Below are 17,520 nucleotides of genomic sequence, written 5' to 3'. Positions count from 1 at the left end.
GGAAAAAAAAGTACACCATAATATGTAATAATAATAATATCTAATAATAATAATAATAAGTCAACACAAGTAAATTTAAAAAGAAAAATAAAAAGAAAACAAAATAAAGTAAATAATTGACGTGAAAGTGAACTAAGAGATTTTATTATTATTATGTCAAACTTTATGATTGTAACTAAATTCATTCAACTTTTGTGGCATAATTAAATCAGGCCCGCCAAGAGGAATCATCAATCTCACACCAGCCCAATAAGTAAGTTAATAGCATGTGGTTGGGCTTCAAAAAAGAGAGGCACGAAAACTTGGAGGATAATTAAGAGGGTGTCGGCCGATTTTTTCCATGAGGACTTGGAGCTAGGCAGCCACGAACGGCAGGAGACGAACAAAAAGAGGCTACCCTTATTGACTTGGAGAGACGAGAAAAAGTCGTTGGTTTGATCATAAGGCTTTTGGGTTCGACACCTACTCATCCAAGCATCATTGTTATTGGGTTGAATATATTATTTTTGTCATGAATTTATTGTTTAAACCTATTTATTTTATTTTGTTCATGAGTATGGTTGTTGGCTAAACCCTAGACCCCTAGGTTTATGATGAACTTTTGTTGATATTGGATTTTAGTTTGGACTTTGCTTTTGTTATGGTTTATGATTAAGTAAGAGGTTTATTGTTAGTCATTCGATGCATATGTGTGCTCAGGATTGTTTGGTGAATTTTATTGTTTCACAGTTTCCTTGGTGATTGTTTCATATAATAGGATTCTGTTAGGTCATCTACTGTGTGTTTTTGACTATTTATGGTTGATATGCATTAAAGCCATAGGAACAATATTAATAATTAAATAGACCTAAGTGTGCTACTAATCTAAATAGCTGAGAGGTGATAGATTATATGATAAGTCTTGGTTGTTTAAGATTGCTAGATTTAGTTCTTCGTATGGAGTTCGTATAGGTTTGATTTTTCAGCTTTGTTTATCTAGTTGAGTGAATACTTTAAACTACCTTTGATTTCCGCGCTGTAAGGTAGGATTTCTTATAGAGGTACTTGTCATAAAATAATTAGCAACCGTAAGCGAGTCTAATTAAACTGGTATTTTTAAGAGCTTATAGAAATCCATAGGTGTCTTTTGAGAAGGGTCAGGGGTCCTGTTCGGGTTTTCTTTAAGTGACTATTTTATGATACCGGTTCCATAGCATAGCATTTTCAACTATTTGATAATTGATACATTAGGGATTCTAGCCTAGGTGGTTGCTTGTCATCATTTGAACCAAGTTCTAAGTTTAGTTGTTTTATGTCTTAGTGATCAATTTAATATTAGTTTAATATTAGTTTTTAGTAAAACCCTCCAATAATATAAATAAATAGTCGTGTATGTAGTTGAGTCTAATTTAGCTAGTTTACGTAATTAAAAGAGTCTCGTGGGTTCGATATCCGGACTTACTTAGCTGTACTAGAGTCGACCGGTTCACTTGCCGGTTAGTAGTTTTAGTTAAGTTAAGAGTCTAGAATTATTACTTAGTGTCTAGATTAGCGTAATTTTAGTTAATAAATTTATAACTACTTTTAGCACATCAACGAATATTTAGATAGTGAAACCGTTTTTCAAATTTTGTAAACTTAATATTTTTTTTATGAGAGGCTATTTAAACTTGTCCTTATGACGTAATAATATAATATATATGGATTGTTAATAATGGTTTAAATCATTATTCTTTTCAAATCCTAATAAATGGTTAAATAAGCTAATAATTTGAAAATGTGCTTTTCAAATTTAACAATTTAATTATGTTAAATTCAATAATTTTTGTATTCTGAAAATTATTCGTAATATTGGATGATTGTTATAGAATAAGTGACTTATATCACTAAATGAAAATTCAAGTAAAGTTAAAACATAGTGCGGTTATGATTTATAGATAACTAATGAAAGTTGAATTGTAGTAATAATTATAATAATTATTGCATTCATTTAAATTTAAATTGTAATGAAATAAATTGCCGGTTCACCATAAAAAGTTTTAAGTATCTTATGAAATTGATTAAAAATTGTCATTACTAGCCTTAAAACACATGTTTTCTTTAGATTCTTTTAAATACCAATTTATCCTCTTTTTCAAGCACACACCCCAATTGATAGATGTTTCCCTTCACCCAACCATTTTCTATATTGTATTTAGGTCCCCCCCCCCCCCCCCCCCCCGCCGTCGTTATTCAAATCATGTATCAGTCAAGGTATTTAAACAATCCATTTACTTGTCTCTTTATTATGAAAAACCCTAAGTTTATTTTTTTCCAATAGTATGGCACGAAAAAAAATCAAATTTTATTCATTCAGTTTGGGATCAGTTATGGGGTTTGAATGAACATGACGACTTGATTCTTTTATATTGTATTAGTATTATTTTCAAATTCTGAACCACATTTCTTTTTTATTAACTATTTATGAAATACATTATTTATAGTGTAATAATTTATGATTTTACTAATAGTTATATTAAAAATATAAATTAATCATTCCTTCAAAATTATGATTACTTAGAAATTGATTTTACTTATATATATGTAAATTTATTTGTTCATATTAATACATATATTTATATATCTTTAAATAAATAAAATATATGTTTACTTAACAATTTTACTAATTTCCACCCGTGTAGTATAAGGGTTAATAACCTAGTATGACCTAAAACATTCCGAGTTAACGTGACCATGAGATATACTGTGACATTCTTCATTTTTTTGATTCGTATTTGTATTTGTTAACCCGACCCGTTGGGTCGTTTCGATGTACTATCATTATTATTCATCATAAATAAAGTATTCCCGACAACGTTCGTTCATTTATTACTACGTTCAGATTATTTATGAAGTTCCGAGTCTTATCGATAAACTAGTAAACACGTAAATATTCCGAAATCGAAATTATTTAACTTAAATTATAAAGTTCAAGGGTTAAAAATGAAATTATAAATATTAAATTCCAACTTAAAAGATTATTGTTCTCCAGGGGCTGAAAGAGTAAATATTTTGAAATATATTAAATTAACCCAACCCACTCCCTATCCCCTTCCCCGTTTTTCCAGTGGTGTTTCCGGCCACTGGATACGTCGCCAGAGTTCTCAAATCTGCCGGAAATACGCGTCTTTGACCTATTTATATTTAATAACGACTTTAATCGTTGATTCTAAAATATAATCAACTAACTAATTGCATATTAACGTCCTAAAAACCGTGATTTGATCCCGTAACATACGCCGGATTTTTCGGCCAAATCAATCAATCACCATTAACGCGTATATGCTCCTCTAACTAGTATAAATAGGAGCCTAATCACAAACTAAAGTCGCTCACTAATCTCTTTCACTCTAAAAGACACTAAAACAACCCCGCATCTAGGCGTTTTAAGTTTTGCTCCGGCGAGTTCTTGTTCTCCATCAAATCAACACCACTTTGGATAATTGTTATGTGCTTTATAATAGATTTTGATCAACAAATAGAACCCCTAACACTAATTAATCGATCATGTATCAGAAACCTTGAATTGAAACTAGGGTTTTTAGATGAAGATGAAGAGCATACTGTTAGTTTATAATTAACTGTTATCATAATCCAAACTTAATATGACTAATAGCCCACTGGTTAGAGTATGGACGTGTGAACAGCGAGACCTGGGTTCGAAACCCCCAGGTCAGTCTTTTGTATGGATTTTATTTTGTAACTTATAATTTTTGACACCTCATTATAACTATTAATATATTTAAGCTTTAAGTCCCATGTTCTGAACGAATATAAGCTCTAGATCAACTGGTTAACACTTAGGACTCGTAACATGGAGACCCGGGTTTGAAACCTGGGTCAGACGCCGTTTTTTATTATTTTATATAACAGTTTATTAAATATTAACTATCTCTATTTAATTATTTTAATCAATTAAAAATCATAATAAAACTATAAAATTATTTTTAAACTAAATAAAAATTATATAAATTAAATACAAAATATATCTCACCATTTTGCACTTTAAAACCAAACTTTCGTTTTCGTAATTCGTAAACTAAAAATCGTTGTTAATATTAAAAGTAAACTTTAGTTGTTAAAAATCAATTCGTTAAACTATTAAATATAAATTTGTTTTGGTAATATTAATTCAAGCCATAGAACATGTAAAACTTCACATCTTATTATATTAACCAAACCCTCGTAAAATGTGCAATAATATTATATTAATCAAGGCTTTAAAATTTATACAATATAAATTAAGTCCTAACCAAAGTTACACAATAATTAACACTAATAAATCCGTTAGATTAGTTGTTAAATGTGGTATTTATTTTTATTTATAGTTCGTGCGGATCGTTTGTTTCGGTTCCATTGACGCTTTCGGTTTTTCCTGTTTTTTCGCTTCAATCTTTAAGGTGAGTTTTCACAACCCCTTTTTAAACGCTTTCATATTTTGGGGTGGCATATGTATTTATTATCAAACTTTACGATTTACAACTTTGCTTACAAACTACAATTCATATCATGGACTTGTATGCTTACTTGCTTATTTGTTATATACGTGGATTTCATGTGGTTGTCTCTATAAGTATGATCATATGCCCTCCATTGCACTTAGGTCCATTTATATCGAGTGGAAAAGGGACCTCATATCCGAGTACGTTGGTAACCCCAACTGGAAAGGACCTTCGTTTGTTCTTTACACTCAGGTCCATTGTATCGAGTGTAAAGAACCCTTACTTGCGCATTTTACGAGTTCATGGAATTGTATGGTTTTTACGTAGTATATCATACTATGGAAATCTCACCAGCTATACGTATAGCTGATCAACAGGTACCGTGATTAGAGGATGAAGTATTGAAGACATTTAGTTTCTAGGTTATTCAAATAAACAAACTATTATTATGATTGTGATTTTTGATTTGAATTTGTATTGTTACATTCAAACTTGTGTTACATGTTGCTTTAAATGAATTAATGTTTTTATGGTCACCAAATAGTGTTACGTGTGTTTGAACAATCTGTACGTCACACTTAGGCGTTTCCATTTAAGTCGGGGTGTTACAGATTGGTATTAGAGCCATGGCTATAAGATAGAACATTAGACGTGGTGTTATAGTTTAGCTATAACTTAATTATTTAATTATCTAGGTTGCATGATTAGAAAATTATGTGGGCCTTTACTTGGTTGTTCAAATTCACTTAATACTATCGTACTATTTATTTCGTTTACGCATCATGTACACAAAGCACACACAAGTCCAAGGCTTAGGCCTAAAAGCAAAGATTTTCAAAAACTTTCAAATCAATTTTTACTGTGGTGTTCCGGTAATTCCTCTGCATAAAGATGATTCGTCATGGCGGGTATGTAGTAACTCGAAGGGGGATTTCCCGAACTCTTTACACCAAGGTTCATGAAACCTAAGGATAAGCAATGCGCATATATCCAATCAGATGCCAGACCCGGTTGCTTACCTGGAGAGTTCGGGAAGGGCATGAAACTTATTAGGCCAAAGCATACTACGCCAAATGCCATAAGAGTCACCACTTTATGTTTTCAACCGTGATCATGTCTCCTTTGTGATAAGGATATGGTTGCACTCCTTAGGATTTCACACAAGCCATGGTGGTTCATGCAACGTGTGACTCCGACCCTCAATGTTTTACAATGTGTTTTAACCGAAAGTATGTCAAGTCGTGGTGATACACGAATACCCAGCTTTTGGTCAGATTTATTTTCGAAATTTCGATTTTTGTGTTAGAACATAAGAGTCCATGGTGGTTCATGAAAACTCTAAGTTCCATCACAACACTTATTATTATTATTATTATTATTATTATTATTATTATTATTATTATAGTTTCATATTTTAACAAACTTTAACAAAGATTCCTTTTCTTATATATATCATGCACTATTCCGAGTCTCACGAATTCCGTTACCCTTGTTCGCAGAATGGCTTCCCGTAACCTTCAGCGTCGATCATCTGGAACCTCTAGTCGCAAGATAACTTCCCAGATCACTAAGCACCTGACAGTGGTCCTCCCTAATATTATGGCCCAGATGCACCAGAACATCATGGCTAACGCTAACCCTGCTCCTCCCATGCCTTCAGCTCTCGTTGTGACCTATAAGAACTTTACTGATTCCAAACCTACCACTTTTAACGGAACTCAAGGTGCCACTGCCCTTCTTTAGTGGTACGAAAAGATGGAGAGCGTGTTTCTCCACATTGAGTGTCCTGATGATAAGCAAAACCGATTTGCTACAGGTGTTTTTGAGAAATGTGCTCTTACATGGTGGGTCATGGAAAAGTCGACTCGCGGTGCTGAAGCTGCCATGGCCTTGCCATGGAACGAACTGAAGGATCTCATGACCCGATCGTTTTGTCCTCCAAATGAGCTTATGAATTTGGTGTCACACCCCAACCTAAGGAGGAAATGCCGGGGCGTGATCCGATTGCTCACAGCTCGAAGATACTATCATAAATATAAATGACAATATCTAATTAATTACTTTGTTCAAATAGTACACACAACAATCAAATACAACCAAACGATTCAAGTAATAAATACAATCAATTAAATTTAAGTTTGTCTTCAATATAACCCTATGGCCTTTCTATGTATCCATCCTTCAACTCAGGCAACCTGCATATGCGTAGAAAACGGAGTTTGGTCAACAACACATGTTGAGTGAGTTTACCACCAGTTTTGCAATAAAATAAGGATAATATAATAAATAAGCAAAACATAATAAATGCGGTAATGAAATCAAACCATAAGCATGTAAGTTGTCGATTAAACCATTGCCAAGCGAATCGGGCCCCGGTAAATCAACCATAAACATATAAGAATAAGACCTTTGCCAAGCGAATCGGACGGTGGTCAATAGAATGCGAACCCTCTCCAAGGGGATATGTCAAACGAATGAATACAATAACACATAAGCACATAACAAGTAGATTTGATTAATCACACAATTACACGTTTGCTATTTTTGATATGTATGCATATATAGATATGTATGTATAGTATTATATACGCATATGTCCCCAAAACGTTTATGAAAATCGAGTAAAATAGGGGAATGATAAAACTCACCTGATTGATTAAGCCAAACGGGAATGCTTACGACAAGAACGATAATCACGATCTTCAAGAATTACCGACAAGGATCCAAATAAAATGATATTACGCGTGAATTATACTGATATAATATGTATAGCGAATTTAAGATTTCGATGTGATTTGAGTTACAATTATGATTGGTATATTATAGATTGAACGATTGATCACTACGGATTATTGTTATCGTTTAATTATAAAAATAATTGTTTAACGTATAATCGAATCTTACAAATAATTAGTTTAGTTTAATAAATATAAGTTGGGATCTATTATAATAATAATCGTTCAAATATGTAATTATAGTAAAATTTATATCTTAAAAATTGTTTAACGAAATTCGATGGTAAAAATATAATTAATACTTTTAATATGTTTAATACATTTATTATACATATATATATATATAGACATATACATATAATATATATATATATATACAATAAATATGAACAAATTTATAAAGATGTTCTAACGACAAAAATATTAATATTGGTGTCGAGTTTTTAATTAAATAATTATGATTTATTATTATTAATAAGATATATATATATATATATATATATATATATATATATATATATATATATACACGAAACTAGTCGAAACGAAACGTTTAATTTTCATGATGTTGGTTTAATTAAAATATTGTTTATTGAATATTGAATATTTAATATCAATTATTATATATTAAAAATAATTAAAATAAGTTACAATAACTAAAAATAAAAATAACAAAGCTGCTGGGACTCGAACCTGCATGGGAGCCGGCCAGCAACTCGAACACACACACCCTAGCCAACGGAGCTAGGGTGTCAGTTGGTTTAAGATTGAAAACAGATAAATATATACAGAATCCATTTGAAACCCAATTTGTTTATAAACCCTAGTGTATTTGACACGAGGTCGAAGACTCGCGCAAAAATAAACCAATTACAACTAAATAGATAGTGGCAAATGGGTATCGAACACAGGGAGTTGTGGAATATGTGTTAAGAAGTAGTTTAACAATTAAGCTAATATAAATGTAAATGACAGAAAGTAATTTTCAAGTTGGTTTTTGATTTGATTTTATAAACTAAATATACTAAACGAAAGTTGTAAACAATTGCTTAAGCAAGTATTCCTCTTGGAATTCGGGTTATTACTCAACACTTTTATTAAAGTTCAATGGATAAATCATAATATCTTGATTTTGTGTAAGTTTAATTGTTTGTGATTAATCAAGAACTAAGTACTCGGATTCCTAGAACGCGAGGTCGTTACTTGATAATCAATCAATATAGTCTTAACCCTAATTCCTTTTACTAAATCTCAATTGTTAACGACACCAAGAATGTATAGAACGAAACTAGGTTTAAAACGATATGGACAAATTACAAACAATCAAACAAACATCATAGTTATACTAACCTTAATAATTAGATAACCAATCCAAATTCAAGAACAATAAACATAAATGTATTGTGAATAACCTTACATCCAAGAGAAACACCAAAGGATTTAGCCACAATGATTGGTTTCATCAATCCAATGTTTAATCCAATTCAATCAAAGATTATGATGTTAATATTCAATTAGAAACACCCAAAATATTGCTCCAAGGCACCAAAATCACCCACACCAATTGTTTACTTCGGAACATCCAAGAATGGAACCCAAAAGTCCTTTAAAACCCATTTTTCGAGTTGTAACCGACATTAAAATGTTGAGGCTACAGTAGCTACGGTGGCTACCTTCAGCTACGGTAGCCCTGAAGTTCTTACGGTGGAAAGTGTCTGTTTACGATGGCTTTTTACGGCAGACCTCTAGCCACCGTAAGCTACGGTAGACCCAGTTCAAAATTCCATTTTTCTTTATCAATTCTTGGTTGTTGACTTCCTGCATTGACTCTCTTGTTCCTTTTCATCTGAACACACTCGAGCAACCTTTTCTCCTCATTTGTACCTGCGTTAACACAACATAGTGTAGTAATCCAAATCCTTGAATTTATACATAAACACACATGCTTTAACTCGAATTACGATACTTGAGGGTGGCTCTACAATCCACCCGTCAGTATTCAATCGCTTGATCCGTTAAACGTTTATCTAATTAAGGTTAGGGCTAATTTTTAATGGTGTTATACGAACAATATGCATGTTTGAATTACCTGCAACAACGATTAAATCATGGAGAACCACTGCCACCGTCGCGACGGCAAGAACAAATTGAGAACGAAGGTTTACGGCCACAGTCAGTGTAATTAGGTTTAGGGCGTTTGTTCGTCGGGTTATAAAGGAGATGCAGATGAGAGCAATTGCATTATAATCCACCCTAGGCTATATAACAGATTCTAGGTTAAGCCGGCCCATTTCATAATCAAGTTCGTATTATGTTTGATCTTGTTTTCCTAATTAATGTTGTTATTTAGGCCGATATTGATACGGAAAATCATAAACATGATTCAATTCCATGTTTACGACGAGAATTGTGCTTCAAGTAACTAAACGAGTCCACGGGTTTGGTTATACAGATATGGGTTACTGGTTATGGGTTTGGGTAAAAGGGTTATAAATAATTATACATGAATTGCCATTTATTCCTTGAAGGTTGTAGGAGGAAACAATGAAAATTCAAAGTTTAGTTTTGGGTTAGAATTGTATATTTCCTAAAGTTATAAACGTATATTAAATAAATATAGATTGTAAAATGATTTCTCGATAAACGTGTGACATGTGTGAATATATATATAAATTTGGATAAAAGTTCCACACAAATCGGGTTTTAAAATTGGTTTTCACCTACAACTAAACCACACACGAAAGGCAAGTGTACCTATCGTTTGTAATAAAGTGTCGGAAAGAACCGAGTGTCAATCCAGGGATACGGTAATTTTCTAGTACTAAATCTTTGTAAATGACTAACCGAACAAAGAAATCTTAATTTGAGTTTTTAATTAACTAAACTAGCACACAACAAAGCAAGTAAAAATATAAGAAACAATCAATCCAACAAAACTACCTAGACATGCATCCACTCTACCAATGTGATAAAATAGCAATGATATGGTAAACATTATGAATCTAAGCATAAATACTTGATTACAATCAAGCAACCTAATACTAACAATTAATCATCATGATGGGTTTTCAATTAAGAATTAAACATAGACTAACTTGTTTGTCAAAACAACAAAGTCTCATAATCAAAGGAAAGCTAGCATGAACAACATTCTAACCACCTAAAATTACCCTAAATTAGCTAAACTCATGAATTAAACATCAACTTATGAAACTTTAACTAGCAAGTCATTACCAAGTCAAGAATCATAACAACACTCATCAATTTTCCAATATCAAGTGTAGGGTTTCATGCTCATCAATAATATTATAACCAAACTAATCTTTATTAGTCATTCCTAACTTAGCAATGTAAACAAAGAAACATGAACATTCAAAGTTTACAAACAAACATCTAGAACATAGTTTTCCAACATGAATGCCTAAAAATTTGTAAGACTAACAAGGTATGCAATTCTAACAAGCATGAACACCATCAATATCAACTCATAACTTCAACATTTCTCGAAAGAAAACCAAATTACCATAACCATACATAGATAAAAATCACAATAGTAAAAGTTTCAACAATGTCTAGATAGTAAATGTTTTTAGCCCATAAGGCTTAATACAACTACAATCAATCTAGAAATAAGCTTACAAAACATTCTATTAAACATAGAAATGCAAACCAAAATCAAGTAAGGATTGAAGGATGGAATGATGAATCTTATGTTGGTGGAAGCCTCCAAGAATCCCCTAAAATTGCTGCACTTGATTGAGAGAAAATCCCCAAGACTCCACACTTGAAATGAGGATAATGGAGGTGTATTTATATATTTTGGACGTCTGGCACGGGCAGGTGCACAGGCCCGCACGGCCGTGCCTATTTGTGGAAAGTCAACCATTGGCTTTAATCTGACCAAAAAGTCAGATTTCTCTGTTCTGGCATGGGCTTGCACGGGCTGGTTATTTTGACTTTTTTCAGCATTAGATCATGCACTGGCTTGCACTGGTACATTTCCTAGTTGGCACGGTCCCATGCACGGGCTGGCATGGGTGTGCAGGTCTGGCAGTTTGCTGTTTTTTGCCTCCGAAACGCCATCTTTTCATGTTTTCTTTATCGGGAGGGCGCCCGGACCTGGAAATTCACAAATAACTCAAATAAGTACCAAAAACAATGGACTTGCATGGAGTTCGGCATAAATATGAGGATAATTCAATGCAATAAGATGTACACTTTGTGTTACATCAACGTGCCATTTTTTTAGTGATAAAATTTCCTGAATATAAAATCTGTATAGATATAAATCTGTATTTGAAAAATCCGAGTGGTTACATTTGGAGGCTGAGTTTTGGAACCTTAAGCAAGAGGGGGGTGAGCACTCTGCTTACACCTCTCGTCTCAATGAGCTAAGTGTGTTGGTGCCGCATCTCGTCACACCTAATTCGCGTGCCATCGAAAATTACATTAGGGGACTACCAAGGCAGATCCAAGACAGTTTTTTCAGTAGTTCTCCTAAAGAACTTGACGACGCAATCAATCTGGCCGCTACATTAACCGATAACCATGTCAAAGCCGGGACTTTGACATTGCAATCATCCAAGAAACCAATCGATAAACTTGCTACTGAACCAAAAGAAACCAAGCCTGGATTATCCAAACCCGCTTACTCTTCCACCCACACAACGAAAGAAAGCGCAAGAACTACGTGCTAACTCAACAAGCCGCACCTCAACCCTAAACCAACCCTGCAGCACCTTTCAAGAAACCCTAAAATGGACCCCATCCTTTTTGCAACACTTGCCTTCGACACCACTCAGCTAATTCCGCTTTCCGTCAATGCAACCATTGTAACCATTTTGGGCATTTTAGTAACACTCTTCGTGAAACCACCATAGAGGCTCCCCCCGGGCTGCTCAACCGAATCCCCGACCCATGCCATATGTTCAACCCGTTAGCTAAATGCGGGCTTGTTATAATTGTGGTGAACTTGGCCACTTTCTCAATGCGTGTCCACGACTTTCAAATGTGAACTCGCTTCAGCTGGCTCCTGCTCCGCTCTTTCAACTCCAAGCTTACTAAGCATATTAAGCGATTCAGCCACAAGCTCCACCGTTGTTGGCTAATCTAGCTCAAGGTCAACCGTTCCCAGCAATACAAGCACCCGCACCCCAAGAGGGTCAATCCACTCAATCCGTTCAAGCTCCCCAAGATAATCATGGGCATGCCTTCATGATGAATGCCCACCATTACCAAGCTCAACAAAACGGCGATGTGGTGAACGATACGTTTCTTGTAGACGACCAATTTGCATCCATTTTATTTGATACCGGTGCCGATATGAGTTTTGTATCCTTAGAAATTGAACTGTTGCTTGCTAAACCTCGGTCTAAAGTTAAAAGCTCGTACACTATTGAAGTAGCGAATGGTAAATCCGTGACGATCGATTCCGTTATTCGAAGTTGCAAGATGAATCTTATTGGCCACACGTTCTCAATCGACCTCATTCCAATGCAATTGGGAAGTTTAGACATCATAGTGGGCATGGAGTGGTTGTCTTCTCACCATGTCGAAGTTGTTTGCTTCGAGAAGTTCATTCGCATTCCGCTCGCCGATGGTCAAACCCTTCGTGTTCATGGTGAAAAGCCTTCTCCTTCGAGTCTTAACATCATAACTTGCTCGCAAGTCCATGCGTACTTACGCAAGAAATATGTAGCATTTGGGGCTCACATAGTTGAAAAGAAAGAGCAAAAGATTGAAGATATCCTGGTTGTTCGTGAGTACCCCGAAGTGTTTCCCGATGACGTTTCTGGTCTTCCTCCCGTTTGTGAAAGCGAATTCTGCATTGATCTCGTGCCTGGTGCAAATCTGATTGCGAAGGCTCCCTATCGTCTTGCACCCTCTGAGATGCAAGAATGGTCCACCCAACTCCAAGAAATTTTGGACAAAGGGTTCATCCGCCCTAGTTCGTCTCCATGGGGCGCACCTGTGTTGTTTGTTAAGAAGAAAGACGGTTCCTTTCGTATGTGTATCGACCGTGAGCTCAATAAGCTTACGGTCAAGAATTGTTACCCCTTTCCGCGCATCAACGATCTCTTTGATCAACTTCAAGGAGCTTCTTGCTTCTCCAAGATTAATCTTCGTTCGGGTTGTCATCAACTACTCGTGCATGAAGATGATGTACCCAAGACCGCCTTTCGAACTCGATATGGACATTTCGAGTTTAGGGTTATATGCCCTTTGGGTTAACCAATGCACCCTCGGTATTTGTGGACCTCATGAACCGCGTATGCAAGCCATACTTAGATAAATTTGTTATTGTCTTTATTGATAATATTCTCATATATTCTAAGTCCAAAACTGAGCATACAAAGCTGATGTGCTAAAAGTAGTTATTAATTTATTAACTAAATAAACGCTAATCTAGACACTAAGTAATAATTCTAGACTCTTAACTTAACTAAAACTACTAACCGGCAAGTGAACCGGTCGACTCTAGTACAGCTAAGTAAGTCCGGATGTCGAACCCACGAGACTCTTTAAACTACGTAAACTAGCTAAATTAGACTCAACTACAAACACGACTATTTATTTATTATTTGTTTAAGGGGGGTTTTACTAATAAACTAATTTTAAACTAATTTAAACTAATTAAGAAAACTAAAGACGATTAAACTTAGAACTTGGACTTAATTCAGATGATGATGAACAACCACCTAGGCTAGAATCCCCTAAGTTCCAGTTATCAATTAACCGGGAGACTATTTAGTTATGGAACTGTGATCGTGAAATAGACGTTTAAGAGAAAACCCGAACAGGACCCCTGACCCTTCTCAAGAGACACCTATGGGTTTCTAATAAGTTTTAACGCACACCAGTATTAAAAATCAAATTTCCTTACGATCACCTAATTATTTATGACTTAGTTCCTTTATACGAAATCCTACCTTACAGCGCGGAAATCAAAGGCACTTTAATATATTTAATTGATTCAATAGACAATAATAAATAATCAAACCTAGACGGACTCCTTACGAAGAACTAAATCTAGCAAGATTAAATAGTAGAGATCTATCAATAACCTAGCACTTTATAGATTTAGGTTAGCAGCACACTTAGGTTTAATTAATTTATAATTATTAATGCATATCAATCATAAAAGAATCAAAAACACAAAGTAGATGACCTAATAGCAACCTATCATAATGACAAACAATAATCTAGGAAACTATGGAATAATAACAATTAATCAAACAATCCTAAATATCCATATGCATCAATTTAATAATTTAATATGACTAAACCTGTTATTGAATCATAAAACCATAACGATAAATAAATCCCAAATCAAAATACAACGTCAAAATAGGTTAATCATAAGCCTAGGCAGTCTATAATGTTTAGCCTAGCATGGTAAAATCAAATAAAATGATAATAAAGGAAATCATGGTGAAAATAAATAAGAACGAAAGATTAAAGGCGATAAAACCTGTGGTCTTCGTTCTTGGATGATAAACACTTCGCCGGCTGATTCCTAGCCTTTAATCCCACCAAATATTGCAATCCTAAGCTTCGGGAAATTCAAATTCCGCTCTGGTTCGCAGGGTATGCTCAGGATTAAGTTTAGAGGTGTTTATATAGGTTTCCTGGGCCCAAAATTGTTAAAAAAACGAAGAAAATTCGAGAATCTGGGTGCCTAGAGCGCCGCGCGGCGGGATTTTGCCTCCCGGTCGCGCATCGCAGCATGGTAGAGGTGGCTGACCGGTCCGGTTCGTTTCCTGATGCTGTCCGGTTCAACTCTGATGCTCCGGTCCACCGGTTTGGCTTGTTTTAGCTCTTTTTTCTCCCTTTTTAACCATGAACAACCTCCGGAACCCACATTATTCAAATATGTTAGTAATATACAAATTCTAATAAAAACCGAACAAACACTAATAAAATATTAATTAAAATATAGAAGGGAATGATATATATTTAGCATTATATCAAATATCCCCACACTAATCTCTTTTTCATCCCTGAAAAAGTCTCGTTGCAATGGGATCAAAATCAGAGAAATACAGTCTTAAAAACATATAAGGTTATCTTAAAGCTTAGATAAACGTAAAAACCGCGATTGCCGGTATTGTTGTCCACTTAAACCCAGCCACCAGCCTATCAAGCCCCCACGCACATTAAGCGTTTAAGTTCATGTGATATAAAAAACCTTTGGGTCTCACACCTTTAGAATTAAGATCCACCTACCCCATCTCAAACATAGTAAGACAATTAAAAATAATCGAGTTGAAGCAAACTGGTTCAACATATCGCCGTAAGATAAGAACCCCTTAATGGTAAGAAGAAAATACACTTAGATGGAATTATGGATGACAGGTCAAGTGAGGTCATACGAGCATGCCCTAAATATTATTAGACTTCGTCCTATATATGCCCTAAGAAAATTTTTATTGACTAGAAACTTTCGAGTCCCAATAGTGTATCCTCAGAGTCGCCAACCCCTTGGTAACATGTAAACTCTCAGTCTCGTCTAGTATGTGCACTTTGACCTCTTTTTCTATTTTTGAGAATGATTCTTGGGCATTTTTCATTACATAACTTTTCTCATGTTTTCTTTTCAGACCAACTTTTGAAATGCCTAGTTATTTATTTATTTTTTCATTGTGCACTTAGGCATCTTTTACCTAAAAATATATAACTAAAGACTAAAGCTCGTATAAATTTGGACATTTGCGGGGCGCCACCACTCTTTATTTATTTTCATAAAACGGAGTGGCGTGCTAATTTTAAATTGCATTCAATTCTCACAACCTAAGGGTAATCAGCTTATGGTAATACTCTCTATACCTTATCGAATTTCAACTTCACTGTCCCCCCTTAGGATGAAAACCCACAAAATCTAAGATTAATTAGGTTTATTAAAGAATATGCAATGGAAAAGCTTTGAAGACTAGTTGGGCCTACCGACACATCCTTAGCTTAGTACGCCTTCTTTAATATTATCTCATATTATTAGTAGTTTGAAAAACCGATTCTTGATAAGTATCCTCATTTCCCATTTAAATGCAAAAAGAGACAAAATCAAGGGACATTTTTCAAATTTTTTTTTTTATTAATTAAAATTTAACTATGACTCAAATGTCCTATCCCCCACACTTAAATTTAGCATTGTCCTCAATACAAGGATAAGGACTAAAATTAAAAATAAAGTCGAAATACAAAAACTAAAATCCTAAAAATAAACAAAAATAAAAATAAACAAGCAAGATCGATAATGGAAAAGACTTAGCCAAAGTCTTCTTCCATAATTGCCCTCCAACTCCAAACGTACGCATCAAACGGTATCTCCTCCTCTCACACACGAACGGAAGCGGAAAAAACAACAAACAATATCTAAAAATATCTTATCAATTTGATAGATGTTAAGCACTTAAGTATTTTAACAGACCAACCAACCCACCCTATATATAAAACATGAATAAATAGCAGCAAATAATAAAAGTATACAGTTCGGCTGCTCCATCCCCACACTTGAATTTTGTATTATACTTCATGGGGGTCATTTTTCTATCTCAAAACCTGCAAAACTTAAAAATAAAAACAAAAACAAAAAAGAACTACAAAAATCTACATTAGTAACTAGACTCAAAAACAACGATAGGACAAATATACAAACTCTACACTTGAGTTCTCACTCAAGACACTCTCATATGTGAACTACTTAACTGTCCAAGTGGAGATTCCTCCACAACGGTCAAACTACATGGTCCTCCAAGAAACTGCATCATGATATGACCATTTATCTTCAATCTTTCCAAACTCCACAAAATTTTGCAGACCACCACCTCTCTCTCTATCAAACTCCATCGACTCTCGAGATCTCGCGACCTCTCTCTCCTCCTCCAAACAAACTTTGACAGAACGGGGGTGATCAAGGCGTGGATTCATGCCCAGAATAAAAGACTCAATCACATAAACGGGATGACATGGATCAATGAGACCGTCTTGACCACTGGGGTGTCTCATGGATTTAGCAACATAAGTGACACTATCGTCGCCGGCTCTAAGAGTGATCTTACCATCAAAAACATCAGCGAGTGCCCTAGTACTACGCAAGAATGGACGACCAAAAATAATAGGAACTCTCTCATCGGCCTCCATATCTAAAACCATAAAATCTACAGGGAAAACCAAATTATCGACTTTCACGAGCAAGCTTCCTATGATCCCCCTAGGGTACTTCACCGAACGATCAGCTAAAGATAATAACATACGGGTGGGTGTAAGTTCTCCTAGGCCTAGCTTCTCAAACAACGAATATGGCATTAAGTTTATGCTAGATCCTA

The 17,520-nt window shown here is 34.7% G+C and overlaps 1 protein-coding gene across 1 annotated transcript; it reads left to right on the top strand.

Annotated features, from left to right (window-relative positions):
• Positions 1-6,215: 6,215 nt before the first annotated feature.
• On the top strand, positions 6,216-16,600 carry LOC143635078 (uncharacterized). The gene is made up of 4 exons (XM_077102977.1): positions 6,216-6,421; positions 11,478-11,874; positions 12,278-13,128; positions 16,594-16,600. Exons 1-4 carry the CDS (start codon positions 6,216-6,218, stop codon positions 16,598-16,600), a joined length of 1,461 nt encoding a protein of 486 aa, XP_076959092.1.
• Positions 16,601-17,520: the final 920 nt, after the last annotated feature.

The sequence above is a fragment of the Bidens hawaiensis genome, unplaced genomic scaffold (genome assembly GCF_021521415.1).
Source record: "Bidens hawaiensis isolate Kalapana, Puna unplaced genomic scaffold, B.hawaiensis_p1.1 tig00007409_1, whole genome shotgun sequence".
NCBI classification, from domain to species: Eukaryota; Viridiplantae; Streptophyta; class Magnoliopsida; order Asterales; family Asteraceae; genus Bidens; species Bidens hawaiensis.
Note: the sequence above shows the minus strand (reverse complement) of the source record. Positions and strands in the feature narration are given on the sequence as shown.